The 20,943-nt window shown below is 40.9% G+C and overlaps 1 protein-coding gene across 3 annotated transcripts in view; it reads right to left on the bottom strand.

Moving 5' to 3' along the window:
* Positions 1-584: 584 nt before the first annotated feature.
* EPB41L5 (erythrocyte membrane protein band 4.1 like 5) overlaps positions 585-20,943 on the bottom strand; it is a 54,712-nt gene continuing 34,353 nt past the window's right edge. For 2 of the 3 annotated variants that reach the window (XM_027879737.1, XM_027879736.1), the window contains exons 17-26: positions 12,918-13,084; positions 12,303-12,397; positions 7,093-7,218; positions 6,474-6,535; positions 5,787-5,897; positions 5,130-5,223; positions 4,116-4,193; positions 3,205-3,246; positions 2,675-2,805; positions 585-2,008 (exon numbers count right to left, since the gene is read on the bottom strand). In XM_027879737.1, the coding sequence (XP_027735538.1) occupies positions 1,951-2,008; positions 2,675-2,805; positions 3,205-3,246; positions 4,116-4,193; positions 5,130-5,223; positions 5,787-5,897; positions 6,474-6,535; positions 7,093-7,218; positions 12,303-12,397; positions 12,918-13,084 (964 nt within the window). In that variant the 3' untranslated portion in view covers positions 585-1,950. The remainder of the gene's footprint in view (positions 2,009-2,674; positions 2,806-3,204; positions 3,247-4,115; positions 4,194-5,129; positions 5,224-5,786; positions 5,898-6,473; positions 6,536-7,092; positions 7,219-12,302; positions 12,398-12,917; positions 13,085-20,943) is intronic. The other variant, XM_027879738.1, reaches the window with a different exon arrangement.

The raw sequence follows: 20,943 nt of genomic DNA, 5'->3' as shown, positions 1-20,943 counted from the left end.
ACCTGCCCGTGCAGTGCTTCAGGTACTGACTGGAGGGGAACCTGCAGCACCTGCCACCCATTTTGACTCCTGATTCTTGAGGCAATGGCTACAAATCATTGTCTGCAGAGAGTCACTCCGGTATGTCAGTCCTAAGAGCTTTCTCTGGTTGCTACATTTCTTTATTAAGGCCTCGGGGGTTTTGAGGAGTGGCATTGGGCCACACAAAATCCAGGTGGCTTCTCCCTTAACACTCTCAGCATCTTGCAAAGAAGAGCACAAGAGCAACAGCAGCAAGAATGCCTTGGTCTGAACGAAGCAGCCTCGCTGGGCACCAGCTTACTTGCACAACCCATAGTGGTTTGGTCCAAATCTTTGTTTATGCTGAGACACATGCACACAGCCAATGGCAGAAATGAAGTTGTGCATACAAGTTCCAGAATCAACTTTCACATTTAAGTTTGTTTGTAAGAACCACCTGCATATAAATATTTTTAAACAGCAGCACTATGCAGAAAACATCCTCCAACCCCAGTCATATGTACAAACCTCTTCCTAAGAAAGAAAGATAGATCCCAGTTGTTTCATCTGTGCTTCCCTGTTAGATGTGGAATTCATCACCACCTTTATTTCTCCTCCCTCTGACTCTGCATTGACCTTTTTCACAGGCTGTATCCCCAGGGTCCATGTGCTCACCTTCACATGTCCATGTGAGGATATTGCTGCGCAGGGCTCAAATGATCTCTTGCAACTGTACCCTGGACTTCACCAGAGCACCAAAAGGCCTTTGCCAGCTCTGTGGAGTCTGTGCTCTTACCTTCCTTCTAGTGAGACCTGAACCGCTTACAGGAATTTTTCATCTTTTTTTCCTGTTTTCCCTATTCTTTCCATTCTTTGTTCCACATAAAACTATTAGATGACACTTGAAACAGGATTCAAGATGGCATTAAGAACCGATCTAGTTGTACCCTCGTGCTGCAAAAATACTTGGCAAGTATTCCTGAAGCACAGCATCTGGAAAAAACACCCAGAAATAGTATGAAGAAAAACAAAGAAATTGTTTTCCTTTCTAGTCCTACAAGACAACAAAACTAAACAGTAAGCAGTTCCTGAAGTAAGCTGTACTTATACCTTGCCTGCTTCAGCATTTAAATCATACATACCTCTAGCCTAAAACAGATGTATTTCAGTCATGTAGGAAATAAAATAATCAAGTGTCAAACATGGGTCCTCTGCTGTTGTGTGCTAATGCTATAAGCTGTTTGGCAGGTCAGTTTTCCTTTTCCTGATTGGAATGAGCAGCAGCTCAAATCCAGTCAACACAGCTATCACTGATGGACTAGATTTTCATGCTTTCCAGATACTGTAACAAGGGGTGCAAGGATTATTAAGGTGTTTAAGGCCAAAAAGGAGAGTAAGTGTGGGTAAAACAAAGGACAAACAGAGGGAATAATTACACAGAAGAAAATGTCCTTGGCCATATGAAACAGTCACCACTGTAAGCCCCTGTACACAGCACGGCCACGAGGTGGCCCTATGAGTTCTCCTAATCTCTGCGACATCAATCACTCTGCAGCGGTCACCCAGCTCACACCACACCCCACATGGCAGTGAGAGCCTTCCAGGAACCGTACTGAGAGCCAGCACAGGGTAAGTAACAATAAACCCAGCATGAGCAGAACACAGCTGTTTTCTGTTCCTCACTTCAGATCCAGCTCCAGTGTGGCATTTCGCTCCTCCCAAGGGAGAAGATCAAACATGTATGTGGTTTTACATCCTGGTTTAGACTGAAATTCCAGTTAGATTGCAATAAATGTAGGAGTCTCTTCCTGGATCCTAGCAAACCAGATGGCTGTTTGACTCCGATTCAACATGAGTTTGAGTCCCAAGCAAGTCTTTTGGAAGGATCCCTTGGAGATACATTAGAAGATTTGAGTTTTTACATGGTGAGAAGTTCAGAAAATCCTTCTTCTAGAGTTCAGTGGTGAGTAAACATTTTGTTCTTACTGTAGCATCTTCAGTAACTGGGCTAAAAGGGGAAAAAAAAATGAGGCTCTGTAAATACATTCCTCCAAAAAGGTCTGCTATGATGGATTAAAAAAGGTGAGTATTGCTCCAAAGAGCATTAATGGCTGTTCCTTTCCTACTTTAATGAGACCAATGGACAAACCTTTCCAATGGACAACTGCAGAAGAGCAAACTGAATCAAATTCAAACAGTGCGGCAGTAGCATCACTGCCACTCTTTTAGAGCATTTGCTGAAAGGTTTGATCATTTCTGCCATCATTCTCCCTCACCAGTGTGGCAGAATGGAATAGCAAGGGAGAAGACTTCTACCAGTTTGGTTTTCTGACACCTTTACAGCTTGGAAAAAACTGGGAGACATCCCTCTCTAACCCCACCAATCCTCTGACAGGTACTGAAACACTGTAAAGAGATTTCTCAGAAAATGTATCTGTACCATAATTTCAGTCCATGTTAGCAGATATGGAAAGAAACTGAAATGATAATATTCACATATCAACTGTTCTACTTATTTGTAACATTCCAAATGCTATAAAGTGAGACACAAACTACAGTTTATAAGCACAGCAAAACAAGGCACTGTGTCTAAACAACCAGTGGAAGCAGCAGGGGCACAGGTTTCCTTCCCAACCCAAACAGATTTCCGAAATGAGCGCTGAGGAGACCTTACCTTGCAAGGACTTCGGAATTCTGCTGGGATGGTGTAAATCCAGCTGACAACAGAGTCTCTGTGCTGCCTTTCGCTGCCTTCATGGATAAGGCAAAATCATTTCCCAAAGGCCCATTGGAAATCAGTCCTGTCTGAATGAGGGAGAATGAAACAAGAAACTGAAATAAGCACCTGCCAGGACAAAAGATGAGCTAATTTTTCAATATGACTTATTTATAACTGGAAAAAATAAGATTCATCAACTTCCAGTTTGGGCTTCACTAAACGCAAATTCTGAAAGAAATTTTACGGTATTTACCAGCAATGCAATACAGAAAAAATGAAGTTTAACTATTAACAGGGCATGTATGTTGTCTGATTTACTCCAGCTGAATTAGTTTGCTTTATTTTTGGTCTGGTACATTATTTTATAGGTTTTCAAATTATTACAGATTATTGTATTTTACTATTTTACTTGAACTCCTGTTTCTTAATGAAGACAAAAGCTTTCTCTTTTTATTTAGTTGCTGAGGAACGGTCAAGTAACTCACTGGCACTAACCACCTCGGTGTTATGATGGGCTGGGAAGACACCTACAAAAAAGCAAACAAAAGCTCAATCAAAAGGTTGGAAGTAGCAGAGAACATTCTCAAAATAACACTGCCTCCCTAAACAACACTTCTGCCCCAAACAAATCTTGGATATTTGCCCCTAATTAGTCTTTGCACCACACTAGTGATGAGCTGCACGTGTGGCACTCACTCAGCTAATCCTACTCACTCACAGACACACTGGGAGTAGTGTCAGCTCAGCCCTCCCTTCCCAAGGGCCATGGAACCCATTATTTTTTAGTGCTTTGTGGACAATATCAACCCAGAGCACACTTCTGCGCACAGTTTAAAGGTTCTACTTCTTCCCCCTTTTTTTTTTTTGGTGCATGCAATATAACTCCATTTTGCCAGCAGAGATTGTAAGAGATTTTTTTAAATCTATATTAAAGGGTTGATTTGTATTAAAAGTTTAAATATTGAGTATTCATTTCACAAGTATATTTGTAAATGTGTATATACACACACAAACATATAGATATATATATGTGTGTGTGTGCCTGTGTGTATATACACATTTACATATATTTTCTGAAGTGTTATGTATACCCAAAAGCCTGAGAAGTAGGCTGACACTTGCAGGTGTACTAAAATAAGATTAGAGGTTCCTGTGGCACAGATACAAGTTCACTCTTCAGGTCCCTTCATTTCCCTTACAAAGCTGTAAGGTCTAAACCCCTACATCAGCCACCCTGCAAGTGGCAGGGGGCATATATGCAGTGATCCAGGTCCATCACTTCATTCCACTGCAGCAGATCCAAGCCTGGCAGACAGACACTAAAGCCAGAGGAGAGTTCATGAGTAAAATCCACTGTATGTGTGAAGGAAGAAGTTTGGTTTTGAAATACATTTACCCGAGGTGTGGCTTCTGTAAAGTCAATTAGATTCTCTGTCAGTGATGTTAAGGAAACGTCCTGGTCATCTGGAGTGCTCTATGGAATAAATCAGTTTTGAATTGAATTCCCAGTAGTAACCACATAGGTCTGCTGAATACTCTGGTGGCTTCCCAAGTTACAGACCAGTGTCTTTATTGAACACCACTGTTTATCAGGCCTGTTTTCTCAAATCTTTCCATGTAAGCTTTTTTAATAGCCTTTTAATTTCAGTTATTCTCACCAATGTAATAGAAAAAACGTCATTGCCACTGTGAGCAAGCAGGGAACTGTCCCATCCTCCTATCCAAAGGTGGGGTACGGTACCATTCCACAAGGTCAGAAAAGTCTGTGAGCTGAGCATTTGAACTCAGAAGATCAAACTGGTAATTCTTCAGTGGGATCAACTACAGCTTTAGAGGCACACCAGCTACAGGTCATAGTGCTTTAGTCATCCAGAACAACCATCACTCTGCTGAAGTAATAGCAGAGTGCACTGTTGGACTCCACTTCTCTCTCGGAGAGGGACAAAGGAAAGTTGACCCCTGAATTACTTTGTGCATTTCATAGAGTCCAGTTAAAAATTAGCTTATTGTTAAGGGAACCAGAATATAACAATTAAACATTTCAATTTAAACTTTTCCCTCTGTGGCTATTTTGATAGGAACTGCCTATGTCAGAATTTCATCCCTACGGTCTCTTTTCTGTAGCATCAAATCATTAGGATGTAAGAGGCTTCCCACCAGTGTGAGAAAAACAATCAGTTTAGAAAAAATACAGTCTCAGGCCAAGAACCTGAAAGGACATGCAGAAATGTCCTCTGGAGAGATCTGTGCAGTGTCCCTGCCTGCTCCAGAAAGCACTCTCTGGCATTCATCGGCACCTGGTATTCACTGAGTTATGAGAGGCATGCGGCAAGGTCTGCTAGGCTTGCCTGGAGGCATCAGTAGCTCAGAATGTGACACAGAAACTTTCCAGGCTGGCAGGTGGTCATACCTTTGAAACAGCAGCCTCCTCAGCCGGAGCCAGATTAGCTGGATTTAGCAGGTCCTCGTGGTTAGAGGCAGCATTGTCCTCATTCAATGCATTACTGAAAGGACAAAACATTCTCATTAGCACCCTGCCTGGGTAGTACAAAGTAGTGGTGCTTCCCAGATAGCCCAAAAACTTAACACCAACTCCACTGAGGCAGACAAAAGACTGATATCGGTATGTAAACCTAAACACCTTCCAACTACCTCCACAGATTACTGCTCTCTCTCTCACAGTTTCAGCTACAGCTGTGTATAGACCCAACAGTATCGATGTCTTCTATCTCAGAGGAGTTTCTTCAGCCCTCATGTCTAATTCGCCTGAAGCCTTTCCTGTCATCCTCTTATCTTCCTCCTTAGAGCCAGGGGCAGCAGGATGTCAGGTATCGCAGTCCTTTCAGAAGATGAAAGAGATTCTCTTACTGCTTGCTAGGATGCTCACCCCAAGGCCTGGCCTACACTGATTAACTGCTGCAACAGTAATTAAGGATGCATCGGTAAACCTGCTTAGTTAGATGTAGCCTAAATGCTCAGCAACTGTTCCTCATCTTTTCAGACATGTTTATGATAATCTCCACATGGTCCTCTTACCCCAAAACCATGTTTTTCCAGAATCACTTACGGAACAAAGGTGTTTGAAGCAGGGATTGCTTTCAGCAGCTCTCTTGGGTCTTGAAATCCTGGACTGGTTGCTGGGGGGCTATGCTGTGATTTGCCTGACAGGAGAATGTTCCTGGCACAAAACAACAAAAACCAAACCAAACAACAACCAGGTATTACCTTCCACGGTAAGCTCTCAACGAATCACTTGCTACAGCATAGTTTGAGGATTGCTACATGTACATTTTGTTCAGTATGACCATGAGAGGTCTCACATGTGCATCTTCACAAATGGCCAAGAAATTAGATGTTGTAACCCTTTGAAGTTATGCCTGCAATTCCACTGGACGCAGCAATCATTTGGGATTTAGTAATTCTCAGGAAAGCAACTATCAGTGTCAAGGGTTTGTACACAATCTTCTCTTCTCCACTACAAAAAAGCTATGGAAAGCAGACCCACCCCCTCTCTCCACGCTGAAGCTATTCACATGTCAGAAATAACTACAGTGATTGATGTTGCAACCATGTTCATCAAATTAAAGCATGGGAGAATAAAGAGCATCTGCATTAGCTTGTATATAATAAAACTACACATTCAAAGATAAAATGTAACTATTACAGAGCCACTGACAGACAGTACTAAACTGCAGGTTCTCAGTGTTGTACTTGGGTAGCTACATCACATGTTTCTTCCAAATCTGTTCAGTACCTGGCAGCAGCATCCTGAATATTAGAATTCTTGACACCTGTCATGCTGTCATCTTTTATAACCTAAGAGGAAGAAATGAACACAGACATATATTTCTGATAGCTGTTTCCATCTTGTGTCTGTTCTGAGATTCACAGTAGAGCTGAGTGTCTCTGTCCCAGCACAAAAATGTCCTGTTCATCTACAGCTCAGGGACTTAAAACATCAGTTCTATGTGAAAACTTCAGAGTAGACATAAAAATAATTCACCAAGATAGCCAAATAAAATACCATTATTTGGTAAAGAATTTACTACAACATGTAAGAAGCACAGTTAGAAGGCAAGGGTTAGAAGGCAACCCTTGGAGGTTATCCGGCTCAGTAACCACTCAAACCAGGGCTTGCTGAAAGTCTCGTCCAGTTACTTTTAGAGTATCATCAAGAATGGAGATTCCTCCTTGGGCAACAGTTCCAGTACAGGACCACTGTCACTGTGAAGAAAGGCTGAAAAGCTTTCTGACTCTGCCTTGGACAAGGCTCTTGGGACACCCTCATCTACAAGCACCTTCTCCAACATCAGGCAACTAAAGGGAAATAAAATATTTGAGAGCATCACAGTGCTATTCAGCTGAGTATTTACCTTGTGACCTGCTTCTGCCTGGGCCTTCAGGATATTGCTTTTGAGATCTGGAAGCCACTTCGCTGCTATTATTGGGCTCTCAATTGCATTGTTAAGACATTTATCTGTCAACTTCACCACTTCATCCTAGACAGGAGAAAGATCTTTATTAGAAGCAGTTCCCACATGAAAATGTCTGGGCTGAAGTTTATCAACATCTCTAAATAACAACAGGGCTCTGAGTGAGAAGAAAGTCAGCAGATTTATATTGAAAAGGAGGCAAATGTTTTCCTTTATTTTGGAACTCAACTGTAAAGTCACAGCAACACAAAGTAAAAAAGGCACAATGCTTAAACACAGAGATAAAAAATGCTGTGCTAAGAATACAGCGTGCAAGAAATGAATTAGATCCTAAAACTGCAGCTTAGTTTACTGATAGGAGATCAATATAGCAGCCATTATATACCATATCACTACAGCCTAAGTAAAAGTTGATAATTTACTCTGGAATTTAAATTGGAGAGATTTTTACTTTAAAATCCACTTATAAATTAGAACAGTTTAACAATGTGCTATTAGCTACCTCTCCCACCACTGATTATATCAGAACACACTGGCAGCCAGATACATAATGAAGTCAACTAAAAATGAGATACCTTTCACTACAGTATATTTCATTATCTGAATTGTATTTCTTAATTATAAAATGTTAATTAAGCATTCAATCTACTAATTGCTATTTGATTAGTGGCAGAAGTTAATTAACTGAGTGAAAACTAAACCTTGTGACCTTCCTTCTCAGGGTATGACTCAGCAGGGGGAGACAGAGTCCTGCTTTCCTCACCATATGCCACTGTCTAGGCAGGCTCTTCCCTAGAGGCAAGGGAGCAGGGACAATCCTGCTGCACTCCTACTTGCACCAACTGCAGCACGTCCAGAAGGAACAAAGCCCATTGCATAGAGAGCAGGTGAGAGAAGTTAAAAATTTGAGATGAATACCAGTCCCCCCACAGCTCTCCATCCACTTTCAGCTTTTATCATTCAGTGGAAACACTGGTGTGAACTTGTAGGTAATTTAGTCTTTAGAGAGGGGAAAAGCATTTCCTTTTCTTGTCTTCCTTTAAATCACGTTTCAGAATATCCAAATAGGATTTTAGGAGACTATCTAAAGGAGAATTCATTTTAAATTTGACCCTAGTCAGCAATGAACTTTGCAAAATATTCAAGGGTCAGTGCCAACATAAAAGGGTATGAGGACCAACAACCAATTGCTGCTGATGATTATTGCTGGCAGATACTAAGAGATGCATTCACATAATTCATGAAGATTAACAATTATTACACATGTAAGTGTTTTTATTTTAGAGAACCTGCTGGAATTGCCAAAAGTCTGGAATAACTACAACCAAATTATTTGTACAGTCACAGTAACCAACTGTGATAACGCTTAAATCCCTACATGGGACCTCACTGAACCAGATTCTGTAAGTAACAGTTCCTGCACAGAATTTCAAATGCATTATTCCACTAACACAGTAAAGCTCATAATTTCAACTGAACACATCAGTACACTGGTGCCTGAAGTACCATTTTGTTGTTTAGCTTCCTCTCAGCTTCCTCCACCTTAACAATCAATGTCATGAGGCCACTCCAGTCTATTAACAATTAGATTCCTTACTTTTGAAAAGTTTAGTACTATTATTTTAATGTAATTGAGTGTAAGTTTCATACCACTACAGAAATATTTGCATCAATATTAATGATCCATTTTTCTCAAGCCTTTCTATTTTGTGCTTGAAAAAACATGTAGCTACAGGGAAAAGCAGCAGCTGATAAAGCCTCAAGATGTTTAAATTACAAGAGACTTAAGTTGTTCACACAAAACAGGAAATCTGTTGGGGTTTGTCATTATTCTAGCTTGTTACAAATGTTTGTTGTTTCCATGGACTAGACAAACCACATTCTCCAATCAAAATATGGAGCTAGGCAGTGATATAAAAAGGGAAGCAAAGATTAAAGGCAGCAGCAAGGCATGTGATTCTAATACTTTCTGCTTTTGAGCAGTGTTCCTAGTGCCACTGAAAATAACTTTGTGCAGGAAGATGGAGTCTAATACAGGCACATTTTGGAGCAACTTCCGTGTATTAACAGATCACAACAAATTCAGAAAAAGTGAATGCTCATGTCCTTGCATTTCTGACTCTGGAGCAGACTTTGAACACGGGCAAACAGGGTGAACTTTTTATTGTTCATTTCACTTCAGAAGCTGATGAAAGCAGTGCACTAGTGTATTTAAAACTATTTGCTCCCTTTTGTCAGATCTGGTCACTGCACTGGTGAAAGCTGGGAAAGGACAAAGTTGCATTCTTCCATCCCAACAGATTTTGGCAGTGAGCAGCAGTGAAGAATGAAGCTATTCATTCCCCCTTCCCAGTTCTCATTCTGGAAAGATTTCTCTTTTTCCCTTGAAGAACAGGGATAGCTAGATAAATATTTCCCTGTCAAAAGAATCAACCAAAATTGATTGAGTGCAAGTATAGAATTACATAAAGATGACTATCAGGCTATCTCTGACCACTGATGGAAGACAGTTAAAGATTTTTCATTAACAAGGTTTAAATGAGTACTTTATTGGCATATGAGTGTCATGAAGTTCAGGATGCAGCTCTACCTTCATAAGCAGAAAGATGAAGCTTTCCCCCAAATGCATTTTACCAAACCTCTTACATTCTGTAACTATTTTTACATAAGTCAGTATCTTATACATTCTTAAACTTCAAGAAGCTGAGACATACTGAAATTTGTAATCACACGCTTTCAGAGAGAACACTGCATTCCTCTGAAGTAACAGCAAGCTACAGGATTTAAGCTTATTGCAAGGCTTTAGTGGCTATATTGCAGTCCCATGCAGTTCAGTCTGAAGAGGATACCACAAACACCTCTTTTATTAATAGATTAACAACAAAAGTAAGTACAGGAGAAGAGCCAATAAATACATTTTGCAACAAACACCATAAGTGGAAATTTATATTTTTTTCTAAAACAGCCTTCAAAGGCAGGAAAAGTGTTTTTAATTCTTATTCTTAGGTGACTCTTTTCAAGACTCATTTCCAAACTATTAACCTTCTTCTCTCAAGGGTGTGCTCGTTTGGTGCTACTGTAACCTACATGTCTTTGCAATTTGAAGCACAGAGAATTTAAAGTATGTGGAGAGTATCTAATCTGTGTCTATCTTTTTTAAACAACCACTCTCAAATGACCTCTTGGTCAGCTACATCATAGCCTGAAAATTTTTATTCAATCTCTTCTACCCTAGAAAAAACACTGATGATCTACTCTTATGTTTTCTTAATTCAATTTGCACTTCCTTCTTGAAATCCGAAGTCTCTTTTACCCAATGAAGGAACCACACTGGCACACTGCTGATCCACACCTCATGTAATTCCCTGCTATGCAAATGTTCTGGCTCTCTAATCAGGTTGCTACCACCCCACTATCTGTAACCTCTGAAGTTACTCAGCACCTCATAAGACAGCAGCTGGATAGCTGTGACTATACTGAATTGGCAGCTGTTTGTAAGATTAGCTCATTACAGGCATCTTAGCTTGCTTACTATGTATCAGCTACAATTCAAAAACCATTGAGAGAGTTTTGCTCTGGTCTCTCCAATTAACCAATTTTACATTTCTCCCCTCTCTGTCTGAACTAAAGCAGAGCTCAGCAGGCCAAAATATTCTTAAATAAGCTGTGTTCATTTGCTTTAGTTTATGCAGAAGTGGTGTTTCAGCATAACAGGACCTAGAGGCTACTGACTAATCTTCTTACAGACCTGATAATCTTTGTAATGCACTCACCAAGCAGAGAGGTGCACAAGGCATCCCTGACAGCAGTCCTTAAAGGGGACATGAGCCAAAGAGCCTGCAGCACCACCCACAGAAGCCTTCTCTCACACCAAGGTGGAGAACAAATGCTTAGGAATGGGCTTAGCTCAAACACATACTGCTAAACATCTCTCTTGGCACCTGGTTCCTTTTACTCTTGAGGGAGCAAGAAAAATCATTGCTGCTTCCCTGAAAGTTAGATAAATCCTCAGGCTTCCCTGGAAGGGAGGGTAGCCCAAAAAGAGATAACAGTACCAGGTGTTTTACTCTCTCTGCTTGCCCAGAATACGATAAAGCATCTACAGCTTTAACACTGGGGAAAGCAGAGTAAGGGAAATCTAATTTCCGTATTTTTTTAAAGCTCATTAAAAAACCCCAGAAAAATATCCTGTCTGGGTGCATTTGTCTGATAACCAGTAAATGTATCAGAGTTCAGTGCTGTTGTAAAGGAGGATCCTGTCCTCTCCACCCCTTCTAGCAACACTGCTTATTTTCACTATGGCTCTGGCATTCCCTTGACCCCTTCTATGAACCTATTTGACTCACTATTTACCAACTTAAAAAACAAACCAAAATCCTAAAGAAATCCAACACCTTAACAAAAAGTTGAAAACAAAGACAGCTACAAAAATATTGTTTGCCATTTGTAGGCTACATTTGTTCACTGAAACATGCAGTGATTCCTGGAAGGAACAGAGGGGAGGGGAAGTGGGGGAGGGAGGGAGCAAGAAGAGTGACTTCACCTTGTTCAGGGCATTGAAGCTTGTACTTTGGCTCAGCTGCCTGTGAAAGTGCAGCCTGACTTGCTCAGAAGGATTTGAGAGCACTTAATCAAACCACATCACTCTTCTCTATGTAAACACAGAGAGCACTAACACCCACTTCAGAGAGCAGGTACAGACTGGTTACTTAACAGGAGGGATGGATCATCAGCAAACTTGACTCAAAACAACACCTCAAGAAAACCTTCTGGGAGGGTTACCTAAGGCAACTGAAAAATGCCAGGAAAGCAGCTCACCCCTTTCAAAAAGAGGGTGGACTACACAACACCATACAGATAGTAACCAGATAAAGACAACTGAAAAACATCTATGCCTTTTACTCCCATTGATTTCAGAAAATTTCACCAGGCTGCAGTCTGCATACATGCACCTCTGCCCCCTATCTTTATCTGCCCTGTCACACATAGGTTTATATAAAATAAAACAGTTGCATTTCCTTTACTATCACCCAATATTACTCACTCATATTCTTTAAAATTCTGCAAACAGACCAAGGCAAGTGAAAGACTTTTCAGAATGATCTGAACAAAACCCAGTGACTGTGCCAGGGGGAATGAAGCCCAAGTACCTGGATGTTTATGTTTACGTTGGGACGCTCAGTTGGCAAGGGGCTGCTGCGCTCTGTCTCCAGCTGTTTCAGTTTTAGGAATGTGTCTTCAAATGCTGAAAAAGATGGAAAAAATATAATCTTCCTAATGTTACTGTGGAATTATTTGCCTTGTAACGTGCATTCTTCCTGAATACTACTTACGTGGGTTTGAAGTTGTGCAAAAAAGCACAGGGATGGGAGAATCTACCTACTTGCTCAGGCTTCAGTGCAAGTTTCAGTCCTACAGAGCGCGTGTACCTAATCACAGTGCTCTGCACTCCTGTGAGTTCATTTACCCAGCCATCCTTACAGGGAATGAGCAAGCACACAGACTTAATTGCTTCTATGGCTGCACTTCACTGTATTTGTGGCTAAAGTCAGATCCAACAAAGATCTGACTCTTCCTATGTATCTCCGTCCTTGTAAATGAGCTTTGTTGTCCCAGTGGTGGGTAAAACTGTCCTTAAGCATATAACCTAAGGGAGCTTCCCAGAACAGTTCTGCACTTCTGTAAGGAAACAATCTCATAGCAACCTAACTATTCACCTTTGACCCCACACACCATAATACGAAAAAAACGGTAAATTTGCTTACAATCAGAGTCTGCTTTCTCAGCAGCAGCTTCCTTCGTGCCAGGATGAGGGCAACTAACAGCCTCTTCTGAATCTCCTGTAGCCAAGCCAACAACCGGATGGCCAATGGCATCATCAACACAGGATTCTGGCAGCTCCGTGCTGTCTAGCAAATCAACAAGAGGGATGCTGCAAAGGCAGAAAGATGGGCAGAGATACGCAGAATCATGTTACCACTCTTCCTGTAACAAGAAAAAGCTTTGACACATGTAATCTCCTTTTTTCAAGGTGTCTTCTGCTAACCAGACACATTCTGTAAAAAGTGTTCCAGGTAACTAAACAGACATTGGCTCTCAGTGAGCTTAAAAACATGACAAAGGGAACATTTTATGTCTGTGTAAGTGGCTTCATAAAAGAACAGGTCTATGTTGCCTGCTGCATCATCACACAGCAGTGGAAGAAGTGAAGAGAGAAGAAGGGAAGTTTTTAAACCATAAAATACATTGTTTTGGAACAAACATTTGAAGTGTTTCTAACAGACTCAAGGTACCCTTTAGGATTTTTACATGAGAAAAAGAAAAGTGAGGGGGAGGGAAGCTGGTATTACAAGAAGTTGTTTGTGCAGCACTTCATCCAACACTTGCAAGCAGAACAGAGGGCAGAAGGGTGCACTGCACAGGTCTGCACTGATACTGTTATGGTCAGGTATACCTATTAATAGTTTCAGTTTCGTTAACTTAGGCAGAGACGTGAATGAAACTTTAGCGGTCACAATATTTTAAGTGAACCACAGCATGTACGCTGTACCCTGCCAGGATCACTTGTTTCACCTCCTTTGCCGTCTGATGGAAATGTCTCCTTTTTATTTTGCCCTACAAGCTGTACTTCCAATGAACAAAGAGAAACAATTATGAAAAGAAAAATTATATTATGATGCTTATGTTGTGCCAGCATTCAGGAATCTCATACATCTCTTCCAAGTTTGGGAGCAGCTAAAGCTCTCCAAACAGCCAACTAACAAATACAGGAACAACTGCTGTAGAACACGAAGCTTAATCAGACACGGCCTGTGCACACAACTGCAGCTTGATTATTGCCCATTTCAGTCAACAATTACCTGCTGCAATATTAGTTTAAGAAGAGAAATCTATCACTTTTGAAAGTCCTATCCCAAACACGAGAACAATGACACCAAGCAAGTACCCACAACAGAACTTACCCTTAAGCACAGACAAGAGATGTTTCCTACTGCACAGTTTAGATCAGTTTCTCCCTTACCACTACCAGTTTAATGCCCCATGCCTCTCTCCAGCCCCTGGAATCTGGAAGCAGTGCCCTGTTGTCACTAGAGGCTCCAGGAAAAAACTCTCCCCCTCCAGGTCAAGCACCCAAAAGAATCCTTCCGATGTTAAATATACACCTCTGACACAGATTACAGGATATCACCATTTTAGTGCTAATAATGCATGAATCATCTTAAGACAATTAATTGCTGTGAAGCAAACTGAGGTCACTTGCTTGATTCTCTTAAACCAATGGAATAAGAGGCTACAAGCAAAGCAAATAATAGGAAACTTTTCAATAATAGGAAACTTTTCAACCCACTGTGCGGCATCTCTGCACCACTACTGGGAATGGCAAGCAGCAGACTGTCTTGCAAAGGGGGAATGATGAATACAGAGACTTTTGTTAGAAATAACACACAGGAATAGATGCTTTTCCAGTTAAGGCAGCAAAGGAAGTGAGACAGAATCCCCATAACTTACTATCAGAGGATGCTCATGCATGAGTCTAATCTTCACATGAAGACAACAATTTTCTTCCTTTTTTCTGACAGTTTTCTGTAAACATCCTCCCAGTTGTTTAATATGACAACCATTATAAAAGCTCAGATTTTGCCTGCAGCACAGAGAGGTGCTGACACCATGTGTTGGAGAAACTTGGAATAAGTTCCCATGAACTCTACATCCGAGGTGATGTAGAGCATCAGTAACACTTGTTTGTGCTTAAATCTTCTAATTCTTTTCTTAGCACTGTAGCACAGTGGAGAGGAAATGAATGAAAAATGAAATTTATCTTGACTAGAAAACTGCTAGGATAATTATACTAGCCTTTTCCTCCCCATGACAACTGCAGTAATATTTACTAGACAGACAAGAGAGCTGATTCAAAAACTTGCCTGCTACAGTTCAGGGCAGTCTTAAAATGTGACAACATATACAAACAGCACACTCAGTATCTAATGTGTTCCAAAAGCTGCTTACACTGAGGTGACCAAAGTTTGTACAAAAACTTATTGCCATTTGTCCCACAGGATGGAGAACTGGCTGAGGTAGCCAGGACAATCAGGGTAAGATCCTGCAGCTTCACCCCTGCATCATGACAGAGCCTCAGGGAAACTAAATGACTTTTAGGTGGACTCAAGGAAGCCTCCTAGGCCAAGATTCAAGTAGGAATTGACCCCATCTCGCCTTCAGACCCACTGAAACACCTACTCAGCCATCCTGAGATACGCAGTCAAAAAGAGGAAAGTCCTACTAGGGAGACCCTCAGCCACTGGAATTTGCAGGCACAAAAGAGGCGTTGAGTTCTCCAAACAGCATCAAATCATTCAAGGCCACCCAGACTCTCATCCTCTTCAGAGCACCTGCAGGAGGACTACCATGCTGGCTTCATAAATGACCAAACTAGGGAAATAAAAAGCACAAGATACTACTTGCATCACTGCACAGAATTTCTAACATCTCTTACAAACACACTGATGAACTGTCCCACCAATCATAAAGTAGATAGCCAAAGGCTGCCCAGGAAAAGTAGGACTTTACAACAGACAGCTTGCCCTTCTCAACAATGAAAAGGGCATTAGCTTTCCACACTCCTGTATTTACATACATACATGGGGATATTTTGAACTTTGCACAGCAGTAAGTGCCAGGCTTTGTGTCTTCAGAATCAACTTCTACCAGCATTTTTTAAGAAATACTCTGAGGGGAAATGCTGATAAAAGATACCAGGAGTTCATGCCACATAAATAATTATGCATATAGGAATAATGAAGGGCTGTAGTACATAGAAAGGTTTGTCAACACAGTAAGAAATCTCACAGAAGTCATTATATGCTCAGGGATTTCACACAGTTAAGGGAGTAGCTACTCCGTTCTCTCTTCTTTTTTCCTGACAAATATATTGATATTAGTATGTACCACACAGCATTCAATGCATAATGTGACTGAGAAAGCTGCCAGTTAAACTGGTGTGGTTTTAATTTCCTAGTTGAAAAGCAAAACCATACTTCATGCTGGTTTATGAAATACAATCTTCAAAATACACTAACTGAGTCTGCTACAAAAGACTTAATTCTCTTGAAAACCATCTAATTTCAAACAGCATGGAGTACCATGCAAGCTCATTTATTTTTTCAAACTGGTAGTGATACAGAATAGTTTCTGACACAAACTCTGCAAGGTAGTACAACATTATGAAATTTTGTTAATTTTCTTAATTTTGGTCCATCCAATGTTGTACCTGAAGGTAGAGAAGAGTAGTGAATTTAAACCTTTTCAGAGGTTCTTCCTAAGTGAAAATGCAAAATATTCAGGAAAAAAAAGAGCTTCCTTTTCCCAATAAAGTATAGAAAGCAAAAGGAAAAATCCTGGGAATGTAAGATCTGACAAAGAGAGACAGCTCACACACATTCAGTTTCTAATCAAGCAAGTACCACATTCCAAGACTTCTACTGTCTTTCATTTGTTTGAAGGTAACTCCAAATACGGACATAAGTGCAAGTCAACAACTACAGCAAAGGATAGAAACGACCCTTGGGAAAAGCTGCTGGCTGCAGGACCTTCAAGGATACTAAGCAAAGCAAAAAAAATCACCACCACACTGCTTAGAACGACATCCATGTGCTTCCTCATTGCAATTCCTGGAGCATGTGACCTGTTCCTGTAAAAAATGCAGCTTGGTGCTGTTGGGATCAGCATCTGCTACTGAGAGCTGTCACTCACCCTAATGGATACTAAGAGAGTAATTCCCTTAAGTCAATGAAGGCACACCAAAACAAGCCCAGCACAGAGGAAAATCTACCCTTGGGTTGTATGCAAGATTCACAGCCACGGGGCAAAAGCGTGCAAGGTATACCCCACTGAAACAACTTAACCCTAAAAGCATATGGATTTTAGGCAACCAGGGCTGAATCTGTCATGCAAAAAATCTACTACAAAAACCTTTGTCACAGCTTTAATTACCGAACTTACAATTAATCCCAGGGCAGTCCATGACCATCAGGAGGGTCACCAGCCCTCTGCTCAGCACTGGGCAGACACCCCAGAGTGCTGTGCCCAGCTCTGGGCTTCCCACGGCAAGAGAGACACGGACATACTGGGGGGATGGCAGCAAAGGGCCACAAAGATAACAAAGGGGTTGGAGCATCTGGGATAGGAGGAGAGGTTGAGAAAGCTGGGATTCTCAGCCTGGGGAAGAGAAAGCTCAGGAGGATCTCACCAATGTTTATAAAAATCTGATGGAGGGAGTAAAGACAACAGTCAAACTCAAGAGAGGCCAAAGAAAGGACAAGAGGAGTAGGCACAAACAAATACAGGAAACTCCACTTAAACACAAGAAAAACCCCAACTTTTCTTCCCATGAGGTTGGTGAAACATGTCTCTCATAGAAGGTGTGAAGTCTCCATCCTTGTAGATACTCAAAACCTGGCTGGTGTGGTCTTGAGCATCTGCTCCACTCAAACCTGCTCTTGGCATGGGGGTGGACTAATTATCTCTGGAGGCACCTTCCAGCCTCCACTACTCTTTAATTCTTTGACAGCCTCACAAAACTTCTCTGATACTCGAGGAGTCAGCCACTACTTGCAGTGACCTGACTCTACAAAAGCACATCTGAACTTAAAACTGCAATAAAACAGTGACTTGTTATTGCAACAGTGTTCCTGCATTTTAAACACAAAAGCATCCCAAATTACTCCATTCAAATTAGGGGCTTCTTCTCCCTCAACTACACAGACATTTTTTCTTCTCCCTCAACTACACAGACATTCTATGATATTGTTAAGTTAAAAGACCTGTTTTCATTTGCATATTCTTATGCAACTTTATAAATAATAAAGGAACACATGAGTTTGCTTCACTCCAGAAGTTTACAACATCCACCATGCAAAATCTAAAACTAAAAATAGCACAACAGATTGCTCCTATCACCTTAATAGACCTCACAGATCTTTAATATACAGCTTGCACATCCCTTTTTTTTTCAAGTAGAGTCGCAAAATAGACTTTTCATTAGCAATCTCCTTCCCCCTGTCAGATGCAGGGGTGAGGAGGCCAAAGTATCTCAGGCAATATTAAGCTACATCCTGGCCAATACTTTCTTGGTTCTTCTGAGCTGAATATCTGGAAACAATATTATAGAACTCTGTGGCAATTTGGAACATAGTGAAACAATTTGAAAATCATTCAAACACCTTCTTTATCCTAAAAATCAAATATAAATTAATTTTAAAAGCCCTCTACTACAGCTTTTCATCCTTTATTCTTTATAACAGGTGAAGAATATTGCATTTTAAAAGCAGCTAACTTCAGAAAACACATGAAAACACCGTGTGTTCGAGGGTAAAGGTCTGTTTTTCATGTTGTTAAAGGCCCCCAAGAACACCAATGAGCCATGAAGCTGGAGTCTTAACCTCTGACTTAAAAATTAACCCTGTGAATCATATGGTCGAACTGGAGTCTGTCAAGAAATATTTCTCTTTCTTCTCAACTGAAGAACAGCAGCAAAAAAGAAATTTTTAGAAAGATAAAGGATTACTCTTTGTCTTTTTGGGAATTTTGATAATTTTATTCTTAAAAAATGAAAATAATTCTATTTCATTTTCAAACAATCTGTTCCAGAAGAGGTCTTACTGGGAAAAAAAAAAAAAGGTTAGTTTTCAGATCAACCACGTACCTTAGATATTTTCATATAACCACAGTTCAAAAGGAGGGGCAGTTACATCCTCTTTTTCTCTTAGATTTTTGAAACCACATTATAACCCCCTAGATTCATGTGTAGTTTTTTAACAAATGTGACTTTCTGCATGGTTTTCAAAGATCAACCCAGTTAAAAAAAAAGTAAATCTTTCAAGCTTAAGGAAAACCTTAACATAATTTAAAGGATCTATCTAGATATAAATATAGATAGATAAATATATAGTTTCTAATGTAAGAGTGACGTGTGGCTTCTGGTCTATACGCTCTTTTTTCTTTGAAGACTAAACACCAACAGCACAATATGCAGAGCCTTTGTCATAAAGCTTTGCCCTCCCTCTACAGTCAGCCCTGGGTCAGTTGTTCTTATCTCAGAGACTGCTCAAGAGGCAATTTCCCAGGCTCTGCTGGGAAGCAGTCCCAAACTCCAGCAAGGCCCACATCTCAGAGGCTGGTCATGGTGGTTTGGACAGCATAGGCACCAGCACTGCTGTGCATCCCCGCGTTCTTCGCATTGCGCTCGTGGACGAACGCGGGGCACCGTCCGTCCGCGCCGCTCCTCGGCGGGGCCCACGCGTCCCACGCGCTTCCACCACGGAGACACCGGTCGGCAGCGTCAAAGGGCCTGGAGTGTTGGGGAGCGGGAGGGGGCACAATTAGTAAATGGGCATGGAGGAGGAAGAGGGTGGAAGAGTAAAGCAAAGGTAAAGACAAGATGATCAGTACGAAAAGGCGAGGAAAGAAGGGCACTGCCGGGAGGGAACTGCTGAAGGAGGAGGCACACAATGGACGTGCACATGAGGACACTGCCAAATAAACCCTTTTTCTGCACAGTATCACGCATGTTTTTGCACAAGTCTGAAATGACTAGTTAAGCCCTCTCATGTGTACATTGCCTACACTTACCAAATGAAAAGCTCTTCATATTTCAAAGCACTTCACAAAACTGAGTAAGAGCTGTGTGCATTTTACAGATGGGAGGAAATAAAGGGATGGAGGAACAGGCCTCCCAAGTACACAGCATGTTTTGTTTGCAGAAAAGTTTAAGTGGCAGGTCTAAATGTACACCCAAAACCAACACCTATAAGCAATACCAGTTTTCAAAGTCACTGGAAAGCGCAGATTCTAACACAAGTTTCAAAGAAAAAAAAGGAGAAGAAAATAGAAACTTAGAAAAATGAGCATTACTATGCAGGAAAAAACCAGTAGAGCAAACACAAATAATTCACAATATAGGTGACTAGGTGACTAATACTACTGAAGAAGTTGACTGCAGCTATGAGTTGGATTAACGTAAAAAAATTTAGTTGGAAAAGGACCATTTTACAAAAGGTCACAATACAAGCTAAGACCTTGCTTTCTAATTTTGCATGTGAAGGCAAAATGGTTTGTAAATTTTAAAATTCTGAATTACCAAAATCAAACCCACAGAAATGCAATGCACAGTTACAGCTAGTCTATACCGCAGTTGGAATAAAGTCCTCCAAAAGCTAGAAAAAAGAGCAAGGGAGAACACCCACCACTTTGAACAGTGTTTTGAAAAATATTTTTATGCAGAAGCCCATAGCTAGAAAACTGGAAGGCTTTAGGCACAAGCATCTCCAAAGCAGCAAGGATAAGCAATTTACTGAAACACCTGAATTTTAAAATACTTTAAAAATGGGCAATGATCAGAGTAACAGATAACAGATGTTATCTGTTGTCTGTGCAGCACTAGGATCCTTCACTGGTATGTTTTAGGAGACGCTGATGTGAAAGTACAGCCAGGTATCAAAAAAGTGCTTGGAATTAAGCACTTCATAAACTATTGAAGCAAGGACATTCCTAAAACAAAGGTATTCCTTCAGTCTAATGTAAAAGACTCTATTTAATGAGCCAAATCTAAACAAAGTGGAATGATTGTTGCTGTTCACATAGAGGGGTTGGGCAGCCTTCAGCTCAAATTCCACCTTCTCATGTTCCAGAACAGCCAAGCAGCCAGAGCGTGAGCTGGAAGATCACGGTGTTAAGCCAGGGAAGCAGGAAAGCATGCAGGATTCTCAACAGTGGTAAATGATTAATGTTCAGGGA

The sequence above is a fragment of the Empidonax traillii genome, unplaced genomic scaffold, assembly GCF_003031625.1.
Source record: "Empidonax traillii isolate 1590-97213 ecotype Southwest subspecies unplaced genomic scaffold, ASM303162v1 scaffold57:size2250009, whole genome shotgun sequence".
Classification (NCBI taxonomy): Eukaryota; Metazoa; Chordata; class Aves; order Passeriformes; family Tyrannidae; genus Empidonax; species Empidonax traillii.
Note: the sequence above shows the minus strand (reverse complement) of the source record. Positions and strands in the feature narration are given on the sequence as shown.